This window comes from Tursiops truncatus, chromosome 4, assembly GCF_011762595.2.
Source record: "Tursiops truncatus isolate mTurTru1 chromosome 4, mTurTru1.mat.Y, whole genome shotgun sequence".
Classification (NCBI taxonomy): domain Eukaryota; kingdom Metazoa; phylum Chordata; class Mammalia; order Artiodactyla; family Delphinidae; genus Tursiops; species Tursiops truncatus.
The window spans coordinates 88,326,659-88,345,545 of NC_047037.1; the positions used below are offsets into that span (position 1 = coordinate 88,326,659).

The 18,887-nt window shown below is 37.1% G+C and overlaps 1 protein-coding gene across 4 annotated transcripts in view; it reads left to right on the forward strand.

The window, feature by feature from the left end:
* The window catches only part of MORC1 (MORC family CW-type zinc finger 1), a 360,669-nt gene that overhangs the window by 253,639 nt on the left and 88,143 nt on the right, over positions 1-18,887 (forward strand). For all 4 annotated transcript variants that reach the window (XM_073804253.1, XM_033855850.2, XM_073804254.1 and 1 more), the window contains 3 exons: positions 409-473; positions 2,698-2,841; positions 5,053-5,207. In XM_073804253.1, coding sequence (XP_073660354.1) covers positions 409-473; positions 2,698-2,841; positions 5,053-5,207 — 364 coding nt within the window. The remainder of the gene's footprint in view (positions 1-408; positions 474-2,697; positions 2,842-5,052; positions 5,208-18,887) is intronic.

Genomic DNA, 18,887 nt, shown 5'->3' on the forward strand with positions numbered 1-18,887 from the left:
GAAGGAAGCCTTAGTGATGGATCACGTGATTCAGCATTTTCTGTTCTCACAGACAAAAGCCAGAGTCTAGGTGCATTGAATGACTTTCCCAAGCTTTCACATAGTTTGTGTGAAAGCCACTGTGACATTACAGGAAGCAGTGACTCTTTCTGTAACAGCCAGAGAGGACATTGGCATATGTGCAAAGGGAGAACTGTGGGCTTGGATTTGGTTTGTCTTCTTAGCTATTGGAACTTAATCATTTATCAAGTATTTATTGAGTATCTGCTATTGTAGAATTGCATTAGGCAATGTGACCTATCACTATTACCCTTGTGAAACCTTTAGATAATAGGATAATAAATATCAACTCAGCTCTCATTTATTTAATGGCATTATGTGCTCTCCTAACCAAATGTACTTCTCCAGGATGTATTATGGAAAGCTTTGGAAGATGTAAAAGCAAAGCAGAAGATTCTTCAAGAGAAACGGAGGTAAGACATAAGATTTTCTGTTTGCTAGAATCCTCTGTACTATGTTAAAACAAATTCTGATTTCTGAGTAGGCAGATTTGGTGATCATTATGACAGTTTCTCTTCCTTAGCTTGTGACATCTTATGATATTAAGCATAATATGGTCAAAATCCCCCAACCAGCGTAATCAATGGAAAGTATTTATAAAGTATATATTTTCATGTACACATATGTTAAAACTTCTCAATACAGAGTGAAAACTTAGTTCAGTGTTTGATTAGATGAAGAAGAGAACTGCCCAGGGGTCCAGCTGACAACTTCTCTTTCCCTGTGTCCTTTGCCATTTAAACTCTGGAGGGTTGGTCCCAGTTCCTTCCCTCTTCTCATACTGCTTAACAATTTAAGATAGAGTATGCTTCAAGTAAAAGTATCACTTATATACGGTTAAAATAAAAATAGCAAGCCTATATTACAAAACCATTGTTTACATTGGTAGGGTTGACTTGATGTCCAGTTCAGGTGTTAAGCAAGTTAAATTGAAAATAATCACTGTTGTCCAAGTAAAGTCAGACTTTGGAAGCTGTGATAACTTTGAGAAACAAATTTTTAGGGAAGTGTTATTAGTTTTCAGCATTTTTTGGTGTGTGTGAACCATGATGTGCTATATAACCATAACTTTCTTCAAAACTTAAATTTGAAATGTTAGTTATGCATTTATCAAAATAAATATAAAATAAATGTCATAGAAATCTTCAATGAAAAGCAAAGGCCTCTTTAAAGACTTCAGAAAGAAAAAGCTGGTTGATGACTTTTTTTGTCATCACAGTGATAGGCATGAAAGGTGACCATCCTATTACAATAATGTCAGTTGGTGTGAACTTATTTTTATAGCAAAATGCTTTTTTTAAATTTGAAGACAATCAGTATGCCATTTACTGTCGCAGAGTGATTATGTCATACCCTCCAATACTCTGTTTTGGGGTCCCTTACAAAGTCAGTATTCTATTTAGTTAAACAACGGGAACATAATTATAGAGTAGACATTTTTGAGAAAAACTTTGATTCATATATATTTAACCCGACATGTATATGCATTTAAAAAATACATAATATATTAATTCATGTCAGTAACTCCCTCAGAAAGTCTGATGTACTCTATATATCATATCCATATAGAAGGACTGATACAACTTTGTCATTGTCCTTTAATGATAGATATATTTAATCAGTCCAGTAAGTATGTCAGTTGTAATAGCCCATGATCATGAATTTGAAAAGAAAAGCTGTTTTTGTGGAATGAGAGGAGCTACAGGATGGGTGGAGGGAAAGAATTATATTTGGTACCATTCTTGGTTGGGAAAGGAGAATAACATTTGCCAGGCACCTAATGTCTTCCAAGTTTGTACTGAACATTATCCGTTTTACTCCTCACGGAATCCCAAGTGGCTAGGCAGGTATTATTCCCATTTTTCACACGAGACAGAAAGTTGAAGCGACTCATCCATAGTCACATGGTTGTTGCAAAGACAAGCTTGTATTTGAAGTCACATCCATCTTTCTGGTTCTTACATCCAGGTGTTTTTCATAGCTCCAAGCAGCCTCCTGTTATTAGGACTGTTTCTGTCATGTCTGCTATGTCTCATTTTCTATTTTTACACTTTTAGTACAAAAGTCACATAAAACATAGTATAGCAGACAGAGTCAGAAAAAACAGGAGCTAATGTCTGTCGCCCTTGTAAACTTGCTTAATTAACTTTGATGTACCTTTGAATTTGGAAAAAGAGAGAAAACTAAAGAATATCTTTTGGCACATTCCAATCTGTGTAGAATATTTGGAGGTTTGAGAACATGCTGAAGGTTAGAAATACCTAAATTTTAAAATGGTCAAATCATCATTTTTCAAAAAATGCTGTGATGTACATATTAGACCAGTTAACATTTTACAACTTGCACTTTCTAGTTCTTGTAAACTGTAAACTTTCTAGTTCTTGTAAATTTAAATTGGCAAACTCATTTTTGAATCGGAGTGCTTGTGTTTGACTGGTATTGTTATTGCCTATCATGTTTATGCAGAATACTTAGCCATACAGAGATACCAAGTCTGCTTACTAAGTTCTGCAAAATATCTGTATATTTTATGTATATAGTTCCTTTGATATTTATCTTCTGAGTTTGTTTATTAACAGTTTGTAAACTGTATATTTTTATTAATATATTTTTTTCACTTTCTAAATGTAATGCTAGAGAATTAAAAAAGGCAAGGACACTCACCCTGTTCTTTGGTGTGAACATAGAAAACCGAAGCCAAGCCGGGATGTTCATTTACAGTAATAACCGCTTGATCAAAATGCATGAGAAAGTGGGCCCACAGTTGAAACTGAAGTCCTCGTAAGTATGTTTTTGTTTTCAGAGGCGCAGGCAGGATGAGGGAAGTTGCAGTAATCTTTTGTCTGTGGAGTTAAGTGATTAATCATAATGGGAGCAGGTGTCATATCCCCCATCCACCCTTCCCATCAGTGTGCAGGCATTCATCTGCCTAATTTATAATGTCAGTGGAGCTGTGTGCCTGCTCTAAGGAAAAAGCACGCTTTTGGAAACTTTACCATTTCTTGTGCCATCTACTAGGGTTAAGTTTCTGATATTTCACCAATTAAAAAATAATATAAGCAGAGTAAAGAAATTTTAGGAAAGAAAAATCCATAGTCTTATACCGCAGCCCTGTTAACATTTTGTGCAGCCCCTGCATGTATGAGTTCCTGCCAGTTACCTGCATGAGCGTATATTCTTAACACTCTTCAGCCTGCTTTGATCCCAGAGTAATACATTCTGGTGCTTTCCCAGTGGTGGGTCTGAAACTCCACAAGCTGCTCTCATGAATTATGTAGAGTCCCGAAGAGAGACCATAGAAAAGCACAGAGTCAGACAGGATAACCGCGAGCAGTAGGATGGCTCAGGGGGACCGTTTTTCATCTTGTTCCCTCACTCTCAAGGAATTAGTGATTCACTCATTTGTTCATTCAACAAGCACTTGTATTGCAGTATCTTGTGCCAGGCACTGTACTAAGCTCTGCAGACAAAATGTTGAAAACCTACTACCTTTTGCTAAGGAACTTATAGTCCAGTGAGATGGACAAATGTATAAATACGTATTTATTATTGTATGGGAACAGCAAGAATGATCTTTTAAAACATAAATTAGTTTATTCTCTTGCTTAAAATCCCAGTGCATGTAGAATAGAACTGGTTTTCATAGTCTGCCAGTGATCTGGCTGCGGCCTGGCTCTGGGACACACCCCACCCATCCCCAGACTCTGCCTGCATTCCCCTCACACCAGCAGGCTCCCTGTTCCTTTGACATCCTAAGCTTGTTCCAGCCTTAGGGCCTTGACATTTGCTATTCCCTCTGCCTTGAACCTTCTGTCCTCAGATCTTCTTACTGCTGGTCCTAGCGTGTCACTCAGGCACCAGCTCTGAAGTCTGCTCCACAGGAAGGTCTTCTTAGACTGTCTAATTAAAATCAGCCCCTGCCATCACCCCTCTCTACCTTTTCTCTCTTCGCAGATTACAGCACCTGCTGTATTTTCCTTATACAAACTTATTGCCATTTGAAATGCCCTTATCACCCTTAATGGTCGTCATCCCTTAATAGAAGAGAAACTTCATAAACAGGGACCTTGTCTTTCTTATTCATAACGGATTCCTAGTTCCTTGAATAGGGCCAGGTGCTGAGCGTGAATGAATTGATGAATGAACAAATATATGTTAGAGGCAAGTATCAGGTGCAAAAAGCCTCTTAGGAGGGGCAGTAAATGAAACTGGGGGAATTTAAGTTAGGTTTCCTGGAAGAAATGATGCCCAAATTCAGACTTACAGAATGACTGGCTGAAGGGAGGGCAGGGTGGAAGGGGAAAGTAATGAAAAACATGATGGGCAGCGGCCCCAGATTGGGAAGGTGTGACTTGTGTGCCAGGCTGCGGGCACTGGGGAGCCCCTGAAGAGCTAGACTTCTGGATGCCCTTTCCCTCAACAGGTTATAGCACTAAGCAGAATATCCCAGCTACATACATCATGAGCTGCTAAAAATGTGAAAAAAAAATTGCGTTTATCCATCAGGCTGTTACTTCTCAGATACTACAGCCCATATATTCCCACTGAGCACCTGTGTACCTCTGCAATGATGAGGAGAAATCCAACCCGACGGGTGAAATGAGGATGAAAAAAGTGACTGGCTCATATTGCTAAGAGGACCATGTCAGTTTATTGCTGTAAGGGATTGTTAGGGATGTTTATTGCTAAATGGCCTCCTCTTCCCACCCACCTTGACTCCCCATGTCAGGTTATAGGTTTGAAAAGGAGTCATATTAATTCAATAATGATGTATTAAGAGATTTTGTATTATGGGACCGAGCACAACTAGGATAACCGTAGACTTACATTAAAAAGTACAATTGTAAGATAACTTGTTAACTTTGACATGGTTTGGACCAAATGACTGAATTTGTTTTTTAAAAAATTGATTTTGAAAGATGAGGGTATATTAGCTTTTTCTGTTTCCTTAGCTCAATTTCGTATAATTTCTATATGTATTTATTCTTCCAGACTTGATGCAGGTGTGGTTGGAATTGTTGATATACCCTTGGAGTTCATGGAACCATCCCATAATAAGCAGGGATTTCTCAATGTCCAAGAGTATAATCATCTTCTAAAAGTTATGGGACGATACTTGGTCCAGTACTGTAAGGACACTGGAATCAGTGAGTATTCAGTAGTCATAGTAAGAGATACTTAATGGGAGATTAACTTGGTGATGTCTTTAAGCTGGAATGATTGTACTGATTCGGGTAACCAGTAACCCCAAACCCTGAAAGAGAGTGCCTGCGTTAAAAAAACAAACATAAGGGAAATTAGTCTTAAAATCTTCCCCAGAATATTACATGAAAAATAAAGCAGCAGATTAAAAATTCTAAGAGGAGGGCAATCAGAGAGCACTATGAAGTGGCAGCTGATCGTGTAGAGAGGGGGCAGAAGTTTGCTGGAAATAGGCTGAGAAACCCCCAAAGGACACTCTAGGACTCTACTGTGTAGGAATTGCACAGAGTCCCACATGGACGTGAGTAGCACCTGCAGTATTGTTATATCATGCTGTAGAATAATCATTGTTGACCCTGGATAATTGTAGATACATTAAACCATGTTTTGTATATCTAATAAATCTTCAATATGTTAACTCCAGAAAGATTTAGATGAAAAAAATCACTAAAGTACATATGCTTGGAAACGTAAAAAGACAAACTTTAGTTATCTGGAAAATTTGACTTTTTCAGATCACCTCACTCTCCAGAGATACCTGAACAGTGGTGTGCTGTGCATTAATTAAATAAACTTCCTTTAAATTATGCAGACATAGGGCTTCATTTATGGAAAGAAATAGGCTACTGTGTATTTGTTCAGTGAATTGCGTGAAGTATGTATAATTCATGCATATCAAAAATTATGTCTCTAACCTTGAGACAACTTAAAATCTTATTATTGTCCCATTTGAAGTTGTAATCTTAGAATATTTTCTTTTCTTTTGTACCCACTCTGCTTGGTTCTGAAATTTTCTCATACCAGTGAAACAGGAAAGAGTGCAGGAACTCAGGGGAAAAAATGTAAAGGGGGAATGACGTTGAGGGCACAGATTTCCTGCCCAGACTGGATTTTCCTGTCACAGTCTAAAGCCTCCTCAGAGTGTGGTCTGTGGACCGGCAGCATCAGCATTACCTGAGAACTTGTTATAAATGCAGAATCTCAGGTCCCATCCCAGAACTACTGGACTAAAATCTGCATGTTAGCAAAATCTCCAGGGGATGTGTATGCGCACTGAAGTTTAAGAAGCACTTCTCTGAAGAGTACATCTTTTGCTTATCATAGGCATACTTTTTCACGTGGTTTTTTTTTTCTCAGAGACATGTTTGAAGTTATACTAAATGTAGGAATGACTACATTATTTGGCTGGCTGTGCTTAAAGCTGTAGAACACATAGGAATATACAGGGTGAGGTGGTATAAATCAATGATCTACTTGGTGGTCTTTAAATGCTAGCATGACATGGTTCAAAAAGAAAACGCTGAGCATTTGAAAATTATGTCACTTCCCCCATCCTCATATTTTCTCTGGAAGCTCCTTTGTGTGGAGTGTGGGTAGCCTCCCAACTTTGTACTCTCAACTCCAGGGTGTGACGTGCCAGCCTTCCCCCCTGTATGTAACTTCCTATTTCTATCTTATCTACCTAACTTTTTCAAAACGTTCTCAGTAGATGTAATAAGATTCAAGATTAGTAAGTTATATTTGTATTGTAATTATTGGTGGTTAATAACATGTTGATTTCCTAATTCCGTAATTGTCTATGAATTGATTTAGGGCTAGAGGATACTCTCACAAAAGATGTTCCTCTAGAAGGAAAGCAGAGAGTGGAGAAAGGACAGTGAGCATGTGCATTTGCTCACGTATCTCACGATTTCATCCCCAGACATCATTATCAAACTGAATCAAGTGATCAAGGTCAGGACTGGTAGACTCAGGAACTGTGCTGAGGAGATTGACCTTCAAGGTCTTTGCTTATTAATTCCCACAGGAGTAAGCAAAGTTATGTAATGCTTGACTAATACTCTGAAAGCTAGTATTCCAGGACACGCATTTTAATGAAAAGTATTTGGGTAGATTTTTTGCCTTATAAATAAAAGATGCAGCCTTTGTATTTGCCGCAAGTCTGATCAGTTTCTGTGGAAAATTGGGCCCTTGTAAAAATCGAATCAGCAGAAAGGGGAATGGAGAGGTAATGACTTTTGTGTCATTTGTCAAATCTGCATTTACTTTTGGCCCAGTTCATGCTAAGAGTCTCAGAAGTGTTTTTCTTGTCTCTGAGTCTGTCCTCACCTCACTGTCTGCTACTATGTTTTCTGAAACTTTATGCATCCTACAGTAAAATGGAAATATTAATCAGCAGCTTTTTGGAATAGGGAGAGAAGGAGAAGAAGAAGATAGAGGGAAATATCAAATGAAATTTGAGTTCGAACAGCAGCGATTACGTAGAAGTGTATTACTAAAATTTTCCGAAACGGATCAGAATATAGCTGACGTGCTAAAATGAAATCTATGATGTAATAAGCACAGTCTTGCCTAGCAACACTCAAATCATAGGGCTTCAGGTTGGTAAGAAGGTTAAAAATCATTTAATTGAGTCACTACCTCCCACCCCATGCTTTAATTCCCCTCTACCTCACGCACCTCTGCCCTAGGCAAGTGGAAGCCACTTTAAGCCTGAACAAGGGTTTTCCATGAAAGAAAAATCGCTACTTCTTGAGGCAGCCCATGAATCTTTGCACAATTGTGTTAGAAAATACATTTTCATGCTAATGTCAAATCTGTTTCTCATATGTTCTTTTACTCATTCGTCTGTGCCAGGCATGGAGTGTTATAGGACCAACACATCAGATGTGGTCCACCCTTTCTGGGAATTTACAGTCTAGCAGGGCTAACGCAATTTCACAATTAGAAATGGGATTGGTGCCCAACAGAGAAGAAGTGGGAGCCAGTGATCAGGAGCTCACAGTTTAGAGGCCAGAGAAGGCCTCAAGGAGGAGTTAGCAAGGGTAACTTCGTTCTCCCCCTTGGGGCCAGGAAAGATAGGTCTAAAGCCTTTTCAAATGACAGCCCTCTATTTGAAGTTTTCTGTCTCTCTTCAGTCTTATATTATCCTAACATTTCCAAGTTCTGTTGTTATTCTTTATTTGACAAGGCATTAAATATATTCACCATTTTCACATTATTTTTTGTGAAGTCTATTACCTGGAAACAAAAGGTTCAGATGAAAACTTGAATAAAATGGGATCATCATCTCTTTAAGTTGTAATTCTGTTGCTATAGCCTAATATATTCTGAGTAAGCACATTATTGACCCTCAGTATCTTTATTACCAATTAAAGTTCTTAATAAAATGTTTAATGTGTGTTCTTGTTAAGCCATACTTCTTTTATATTTTTCCAGTAAGTGTTTTTGGACCCTAGTGTAGAATCCTACATTTATTCCTATTAAATGTTATCACCTTATTAGGCTCATTTTTTTCATGTTGTCAGGACCATTTTTGGAATCTAATGGTGACTTTTACCTAATGTGCTATTCTTCCTGATATGTTAGGTTTGGCCAGTATTTTCTCTCTGATTTTATTTAAATCCTGTTGCACTGGATACAGAAATCAAGCACTTGGCCCTCCACCGATGACCTCCAATGAGGTAGAATTGGGACACTGGGTGAGGACAATTAACCATATTAATTTTTCAGTTTGTGTAATTTTGAAAGTAAGGGATAATATTTGTTAGATGAAAAATTCTTTTAAAAATAGATAACTCTCTATGCCTTAGCTTGGGCTGCTATAGCAAGATACCATAGACTGACCAGTTTATGAGCAACGTAAATTTATTTCTCATAGCTTTGGAGGCTGGAAGTCCAAGATCAGGGTGCCAGCACGGTTGGGTTCTGGTGAGAGCCCTTCTTCCAGTTTGCAGGCTGCTGACATCTTGTTGTATCCTCCCATGGTGGAAAAAGAGTGAGTGAGCTCTCTGCCCTATTCTTATAAGGGCACCAATCCCATTCATGATGGCTCCCCCTAGTGACCTCATTACTTCCCAAAGGCCCCACCTCCAAATACCATCACCTTGGGAGTTAGGCATCAACATAGGAATTTAGGAGGGACACAGATGTTCAGCCCGTAACAGTCCGGTAGCTAGATGTAGCTAGCTGCTCACAACAAAATTTTGTTTCTCTTATTATATTCTTAAGTCTCTGAGATCTCAGGAAGGCACTTCAAGAAAAGTGAAACACAACATTCTACTAGGGATACACACGTTGAGTGAGGAGGCCTGTGTAAGTATTAAAAGATGAGGCTTGAGACAAGTTTATTTGAAGGTGTAGGTTGAGAAGCAAGTCATTTTTTTAAATTCAGTTTTTGAAGTTACGGATTTTATGTATTTATTCTATTTTTAAAATATTGTGTTTTATCTTTTATTTAAAAACATTTTTATTATGGTGGTATGGGCTGAATTGTGCCTCACCTGAATTCATATGTTTTAGTCCTAACTCCCAGAAACCCCCAGAATGTGATTGTGTTTGGAGATAGGACCTTTAAAGGGGTGATTAATTTTAAATGAGGCAGTTAGGCTGGGCCCTATCCAATGTCACTGGTGTCCTTATACGAAGAGGAAATGTGGACACATGAAGAGACACCAAGGATGGGTGTGCACAGAGAAAAGAATATGTGAGGACACAGTGAGAAGGTGGAGAGAGGCCTCACAGGAAACCAACCTGCCAACACGTTGATCTTGGGCTTTGAGCCTCTAGAGCTGTGAGGAAATAAATCTCTGTTGTTTAAGCCACCCAGTCTGTGGTGTTTTGTTATGGCAGCCTTAGTAAACTAATATATATGGGAAATTGCAAAATTAGACAGATTTAAGGAAAATGAAATCCGTAAACCCTTCATCCAACCTCAAAAGTTATCAACTTCTGGGCAAACTGGTTTTATACATGCTCCCACCTACTCCCCCACAACTGGGTTATGAAGGACATTCCAGACACTTTATAATTATATCCGTGTGTGTGTGTGTGTGTGTGTGTGTGTGTGTGTATATATTTTTTTTTAACATGGAAGAACTTTTTAATTAATTTTATTTATTTTTGGCTGCGTTGGGTCTTTGTTGCTGTGCACGGGCGTTCTCTACTTGCAGCGAGCGGGGGCTACTCTTTGTGGCAGTGTGTGGGCTTCTCATTGCAGTGGCTTTTCTTGTTGCGGAGTACAGGCTCTAGGTGTGTGACACCACAAGCTCTACTTGTGGTGCATGGGCTCAGTAGTTGTGGCTCACGGGCTCAGTAGTTGTGGCTTGCGGGCTCTAGAGTGCAGGCTCAGTAGTTGTGGTGCATGGGCTTAGTTGCTCCGCGGCATGCAGGATCTTCCCGGACCAGAGCTTGAACCCTTGTCCCCTGCATTGGAAGGCGGATTCTTAACCACTGTACCACCAGAGAAGCCCAATACTTAATATCATAAAAATATCCTGCCTATCTTTTATATTTCGAATTATTTTCTATTATAATTCATAGCCCCTCTACCCCATCCTCATATTTCTCTTTACTGCTCACTCTCTCTTTTTTTTTTTTTTTTTTGGCAGGGGGAATTTATTTGTAGGAAAAACTGAGTTGGTTGTCTTATAGTTTTCATGGTTTAAATTTTGCTGACTGAATTACTGGGTGTAGTTTAACAGATTCTTCCATTCTGTTTATTTCTCTGTAAATTGGTAGAATCTAGCAGCTTGACCAAATTCAGATGTGTTTTTTTGTTGCTGTTTCATCAAGATGCTTCAGAGGTGGTAGTGTGTTCTATCAGGAGCCATAAGTCATTCGATTGTCTCTCTTTTAATGATATTAACAGTTAATGATCAAAGCTCAGATCCCTTAAGACTTCCAAAATCTTATATTCTAATTCTTTCGTATTTTCTTTGATTATTAACTCTAATACTTCTGTAAAGAAAAACTTTTTTCATCTACTATTTGGTTACCCATGTTAGTTGGTAATTTACTATTTGAGAGCAGAAACAATAGAACTCTATATGACTAAACAAATTACGTTGGCTGAAAGCTTGATTTGAGAGGAATTAGAGATACAATTAAAATATTTAAAAAATTATAGACATTTGCCTAACTGATTTATATGGCATAAATATGTATTCTGTTTAAAATTGTTACTTTGTGCCAGCTCCCAGCAAACAGCAGGATGGTTCAGGAGTTCAGTGGATAGATTTCTGTTTTTTAAAAATGATCACATTCTTAGATTTTATCCATTTACACTGCTTTCACCTGGTAATTGAAATTATCACCATTGACAGCACTTACGCTTCCTTTTCTTTCTGACTGCACTTGTATTGTTATCATGATAATGACATTTTTCACATCTACAATGAAGTTTCTTGCTAAAATATCTCAGAGGATCTCACCTATATTGCAAATAAAATATGAAAAAGCCAGCCCTTCTTCTTTTGTCTGGAATTAAATACACTTGGATTCTTACACTTTGATTTTTCTCTGCCATACCAGAAGCAAGACCTCAAAACTCTCTTCATTAGTCTGTATATGTGTACCTTAGAAGAAAGAGTAAGTTGTATCTAATGACTCTGATATTAAGACAGTGCAATCAGAATTAAACACAAGTTGTATTAACAACAGCAAAAAGAGTCTTTACACTTTTGAGACCATTAAGTCAGTTAGGGGGCTTTGTGTATGTCTGAGTAAGGTAAAGAGAGTCCTGGTAGAAAGAAAAATTATGCTAATCCAGGTATTGAGGAGACTTAGGTAACTAACTAGGCTATTGCCCATGATAACACAATGTTTTATGAATATATTTCTGTTATTATGTCTAATTTTGATTTCCACATTTTAGAAAGAATAAGAAAAAATGAGTATATCTAAAGAAAGCTATGAACATGACGAAATAAAAGTATAACCTAAAAAGGGAAAGTAAAATTGTTCCTTTATAAGGAAAGAACCAGTAGAAACCTAAGTCTCCTGAGGTTTGTTTTTGAAAGTTTGTACCCTGAGACCTCCATCCATCTTCCTTCTAGTCTCCAGTGTGCAGAATGATGTGGTTCTGAACTGGTAGGCAGGAAGCCCTAGGGGACCTTAGAGGGTGGCTTGGAGTCCTTGAATCCCTGGCTACCAGTAATTGTCTAAGATGGCATTATGTCTTGTACATGTACGTGCTACAGTTTTTCAAATACGTATAGATGTAGTTGTGAGTAGTAAGATGTAAAATCACACAAAAGTATGATTAAATTCATGATTTATTTATTTATTTTTGTCATCATGTATTTTCTCAAGTCGGGAGCAGGGGGTGGTTCTGAAATCATTTTTGCAGCTTAAGGAGATCCTAGTGGGAAGCAGCTGATATGGAACAAGCGAAAATGATGCGGCATTGTCAGGTGAAGTAATGACCTTACTATGAAGTTGGACCAACTCCGCAGATTCCTGGAGTCTGTGGAGTCTGCTGTGTTCACGGTAGAGTGGAGAAGGTAAGGTATTCTGACTGCAGCTGCCACCTACTTCTGCCATTGACTGTACTGTACCATGAGACTGACCCAACCCCACTCCGCCACATCCACGAGCCAAGAGAAAGAATGGCGCTGGAAGCACCTTCAGCACCACTGAAGACATCTTGCCTTGTTTCATCTCGGCTCAATTTTTTTGGTTTTTTATTTTTTTTGCGGTACGCGGGCCTCTCACTGTTGTGGCCTCTCCCGTTGCGGAGCACAGGCTCCGGACGCGCAGGCTCAGTGGCCATGGCTCACGGGCCCAGCTGCTCCGCAGCATGTGGGATCCTCCTGGACTGGGGCACGAACCCGTGTCCCCTGCATCGGCAGGCGGACTCTCAGCCACTGTGCCACCAGGGAAGCCCCCATCTCGCATCAATTTAAATAGAGTTCTTTGGGAAGTGATCATATAGGCCTTCTCTCATCTCAAATGCACCACACATTCTCTAGCCATCATGGCAGTTCTTCCTGATAATTGGCCGCTGGCCTCAAGAGTGTACAGGCTTCACTACCAGCTGATGGGAGTTGGCGTATCAGTTGAAACCAGTTTGCTGTCCCTAACCCAGAGATGCCATAAATGATCACACCATGAATCAGCTTAGCAAGAGTCTCATGTCTAGCTTAGCTAAGGTAATGACAAATAGGACAATATTCAACAGAGGAAGAGGTATGATCAACAGTCCTCTGAGAATGGATGTGTAATTTCTATTTGAGATCTTTGAAAATCGAATATAATCATCTATTTAGACGCAGAGCTACCTGAAGGCAGGGACCTCATTTAAATACCTTCTCCATCTTAAGATTTTCCTGGTGCTTTTATTTCATAAACTGTTTTAGGTTTCCTTATTTTGATTGAAAACATCAAAGCTTTGCTTTGGTAGTTTATTACTGAATTTTATTACTTCTCCACTTGGCTAACTGATTCCCTGAATGTCATTATACATTCTATGAATAGATACGAAACTGACATCTAGGAGGCTGTTACATTTCTCCTCTTTTTAAGAGGCAAAATCTATGTGAACTGCTCTTTTAGTTACTGGTTTTTGACAATTTTTTTAGTAAGTTATTGCACTAGTTCCCACTATTTTTCCCTGGTTTTAAGAGGCTTCTGAAAAATTAATCAAATTAATTTAAATGTTAGGAATCTTCTGAATACAGTACTCCATACATAGCAATAAATTAAATTTTCACAGCTTTTCTCAGATACTTATTCTAGAAATCAGGACTTTAATTGTGTGCATTGATCCCTGATTATTCCATTAATTTAACAAGCTTGTTGATTATTCAAACAAAAGTCTCAAGGTATGTATTCTATAATTTTGAATATTACAAATATTTCCTGTTTATAAATGTAAACTAAATTTTAAAATCAGAATACCTTGAGGTTGTTAAAATAATATAATTATGAAATTAATAAATTTTGTGTTACCTACATAACATTCTCCATTGGGTGGAAATATTTAAGATGTATTTTTAAAAGTCAAGTACTTTTTCATATTTTGAAATTTCACTTTTTTGCTCTTAATTTTCTTCTTGATGAAAGGGCAATTTAAAAACCTTCATTAATACACATTAACAAAAAATAGTTTATTAAAACCATATATTAAAAATATCCATAATTGTATACCACTTCATATGTTAAGGCCAACCTAGTTTAATAAATTTTATTATTAATTTTACTATTTCTTGCTAGACTAGGATAGACAAGAATTTTTTTCCAGGTTTATTGGGCTATAATTGACAAAAAAAAATCATGTATGTTTATAAAGTGAACAACATGACAATTCATGAAATATTTGTGAAATATTTACCACAGTCAAGTTAATTAAAACATCTGTCACGTCACACAGTTACCTTGTTGCATGTGTGGGGGGTAAGAATGCTTAAGATCTACCCTCTTAGCAAATTTCAGGTAATGCAATATGGTATTATTAACTATAGTCACCATGCTGTACATTAGATCCTCAGAACTTACTGAGTTTATAACTGAAAGCTTGTACCCTTTGACCAACCTCTCCCCATTACCTCTGGCCCACAGTTGCCAGCAACCACCATTCTACTTTTTGTTTTTATGAGTTCAACTTTAGATTCCACATATAAGTCATATCATATATTGTTGTCTGGCTTATTTCATTTAGTAGTAATGACCTCCACATTCATTCTTATAGCAAATGGCAGGATCTTCAACATTTTTGGCTAAATAATATTTTATTCTCTCTCTAGCGCACATGTGCACAGACACACACACCATTTTCTTCAACCATTCAACCGTCGTTGGACACTTAGGTGGTTTCCATATTTCCATATCTTGCCTGTAGTGACTAATGTTGCAATGAACATGGGAGTGCAAATATCTTCTCAAGATACCGATTCCATTTGCTTCAGATGTATACCCAGAAGTGGGTTTCTGGATCATATAATAGTTATATTTTTAATTTTTGAGGAAACTCCATACTGTTTTCCATAATGCTCATACCAATTTACATTCCCACCAACAGTGCACAAGGCTTCCCTTTTCTCCACATCCCCAACATTTGTTTTATCTTCTCTTTTTGATAATAGCCATCCTAACAGGTATGAAGTGATATCTTATTGTGGTTTTGATTTGCACTTCCCTGATTATTCGTGATGTTGAGTACCTTTTCATGTACCTGTTGGCCATTTGTATGTCTTTTTTGGAAAACTGTCTATTCAGGTCTTTTGCCCATTTTTCAGTAAGAGTTTTTTTGTTGTTATTCAGTTGTGTGAGTTCTTTGTACATTTTAGGTATTAACCCCTTATCATATAAATTACTTGCAGATATTTTCTCCCCTTCTGTATGTTACCTTTTCATTTTTTTGATTGTTTCATTTGCTATATAGAGACTGCAGTTTGATATAGTCCCACTTTTTTTTTTTTTTTTGCTTGTGCTTTTAGTATCATATCAAAAAAAAATCATCACCCAGACCAATGTTAAGGAGAGCTTTTTGTATGTTTTCTTCTAGGAACTTTATGGTTTCAGGTCTTACAATTAAGTCTTTAATTCATTTTGGGTTAATATTTATGAGTGGTATAAAATAGTTTCATTCTTTTGTGAGTATATCCAGTTTTCCCACCATTTATTGAAAAGAATGTTCTTTATGTATGTTCTTGGCACCCTTGTCAGAGATTAGTTGGCTATATATGTGTAGGTTTATTTCTAGGCTTTCTATTCTATTCCACTGGTCAATCAAATATTCTCTCAATCAAAGAACACAGGATATCTTTCCATTTATTTATGTCTTCAGTGTTTTTCGTCAGTCAATACATTTCAGTGTGTAAGTCTTTCATCTCCGTGGTTAAATTTAATCCTAAGTATTTTATTGTTTTTGATACTATTGTAAATGAAATTGCTTTCTTAATTTCTCTGTCAGATAGTTCATTGTTAGTGACAGAGATGCAACTGATTTTTGTATGTTGATTTTGAATCTTGCAACTTTACTGAATTCCTTGTTTAGTTTTTTGGTGGAGTCTTTAGGTTTTGCATATATACTATTATGTCATCTGCAAACAGAGAAAATTTTAACTTCTTCCTTTCTGATTTGGTTGCCTTTTATTTCTTTTTCCATGACTAATTGCTCTGGTTAGGACTTCCAGTACTATGTTGAATAGAAGTGGCAAAATTGGATATCCTTGTCTTATTCCTGATCTTGAAGAAAAACTTTAACTTTTCACTGTTGAGTATGATGTTGGCTGTGGGCTTGTTGTCTATGGCCTTCATTATGTTGAGGTACATAGTTTCTATAATTCATTTGTTGAGAGTTTTTATCATAAAGTGGTGTTGAATTTTGTCAAATGCTCTTTCTGTACCTATTGAGATGATCATATGATTTTTAGTCTTCATTCCATTAATGTAGTGTGTCATATTTATTGATTTATGTATGTTGAACTGTTTTTGCATCCAGGGATAAATACCGCATGATCCTTTTATTGTTCTGTTGAATTTGGTTTGCTTTGTTTCATTGAGGATTTTTGCATCTATGTTCACCAGTGATATTAGCCTATACTTTTCTTTCCTTATAATGTCCTTACCAGGTTTTGGAATCAGGGTGATACAGACCTCATAAAATGAGTTTGGAAGGGTGTCCTCCTCTTCAGTTTTTCAGAAGAGATAGAGAAGGATACATATTCATTTCTTTAATGTTTGATAAAATTCACCACTGAAGCCATCTGGTCCTGGGCTTCTTATTTGTTGGGAGATTTTTAAAAAAATGTTTTATTGACATATAGTTGATTTACAATGTTGTGTTAGTTTCAGGTGTACAGCAAAGTGAATCAGTTATACATATACATATATCCACTTTTTTTTTTGATTCTTTTCCCATATAAGCCATTACAGAGTATCGAGTAGAGTTCCCTGTGCTATACAGCAGGTTCTTATTAGTTACCTATTTTATATATGGTAGTGTGTATATGTCAATCCCAGTCTCCCAATTTATCCCTCCTGCCCCTTATCCCCTGGTAACTATAAGTTGGTTTTCTACATCTGTGATTCTACTTCTGTTTTATAAATAAGTTCATTTGTACCCTTTTTATTAGATTCCACATATAAGTGATATCATATGATGTTTGTCTTTCTGTGTCTGACTTACTTCACTCAGTATGACAGTCTCTAGGTCCATCCATGTTACTGTAAATGGCATTATTTCATTCTTTTTTATGGCAAGTAATATTCCGTTGTATGTATGTACCACATCTTCTTTATCCATTCCTCTGTTGGTGGACATTTAGGTTGCTTAGATGTCCTGGCTACTGTAAATAGTGCTGCAATGAACATTGGGGTGCATGTATCTTTTCAAATTATGGGTTTCTCTGGGTATATGCCCAGGAGTAGAATTGCTAGGTCATATGGTGGTTCTATTTTTAGTTTTTTAAGGAACCTCCATACTGTTCTCCATAGTGGCTACACCAATTTACATTCCCATCAACAGTGTAGGAGGGGATTTACAACAGTGTAGGAGGGGATTTACATTCCCATCAACAGTGTTCCCTTTTCTCCACACCCTCTCCAGCGTTTACTGTTGGTAGATTTTTTGGTGATGGCCATTCTGACTGGTGTGAGGTGATACCTCATTGTAGTTTTGGTTTGCATTTCTCTAATAATTAGTGATGTTGAGCATCTTTTCATGTGCTATTTGGCCATCTGTATGTCTTCTTTGGAGAAATGTCTATTTAGATCTTATGCCCATTTTTTGTACGGAAACACAAAAGACCCCAAATAACCAAAGCAATCTTGAGAAAGAAAAATGGAGCTGAGGAATCAGACTTCCTGACTTCAGACTGTACTACAAAGCTACAGTCATCAAAACAGTATGGTACTGGCACAGAAACAGAAATATAGATCAATGGAACAGGATAGAAAGCCCAGAGATAAACCCATGCACCTATGGTCACCTAATCTATGACAAAGGTGGCAAGAATATATAATGGAGAAAAAGACAGTCTCTTCAATAAGTGATGCTGGGAAAACTGGACAGCTACATGTAAAAGAATGAAATTAGAACACTCCTTAACACCATACACAAAAATAAACTCAAAATGGATTAAAGACCTAAATGTAAGGCCAGGCCCTATAAAACTCTTAGAGGAAAACTTTGGCATAACACTCTTTGAAATAGCAGCAAGATCTTTTTTCATTCACCAACTAGAGTAATGGAAATAAAAACAAAAATAAACAAATGAGATCTAATTAAACTTAAAAGCTTTTGCACAGAAAAGGAAACCGTAAAGAAAACAAAAAGACAACCCTCAGAATGGGAGAAAATATTTGCAAATGAAGCAACCAACAAGGGATTAATCTCCAAAATATACAAACAGCTCATCCAGTTCAATATCAAAAAAAAAAAACCCAATCAAAAAATGCTGGGAGATTTTTGATTACTGATTCAATCTTTTTACTCACTCTTGGTCTGTTCATATTTTCTATTTCTTCATGATTCAGTCTTGGTAGTTTGTATGTTTCTAGGAACTTACCCATTTCTTCTTGGTTATATAATTTGTTGGCATATAATTGTTCATAGCAGTCTCTTAAGATCCTTTGTATTGATAGTTCTGTTGTATCAGCTGTAATGTCCCCTCTTTCATTTCTGACTTTATTTGAGTCTTCACTGTTTTTCTTAGCTAGTCTTATTAACAGTTTAACATTTTTGTTTATCTTTTCAAAAAGCAGCTCTTAGTTTCATTGATCTTTTCTATTGTTTTCTGTTCTCTATTTCATTTATTTCTGTTCTGATCTTTGCTCTTTTTTTCCTTCTGCTAACTTGGGCTTAGTTCTTTTTCTACCTCCTTGAGGTATAAAATTAGGCT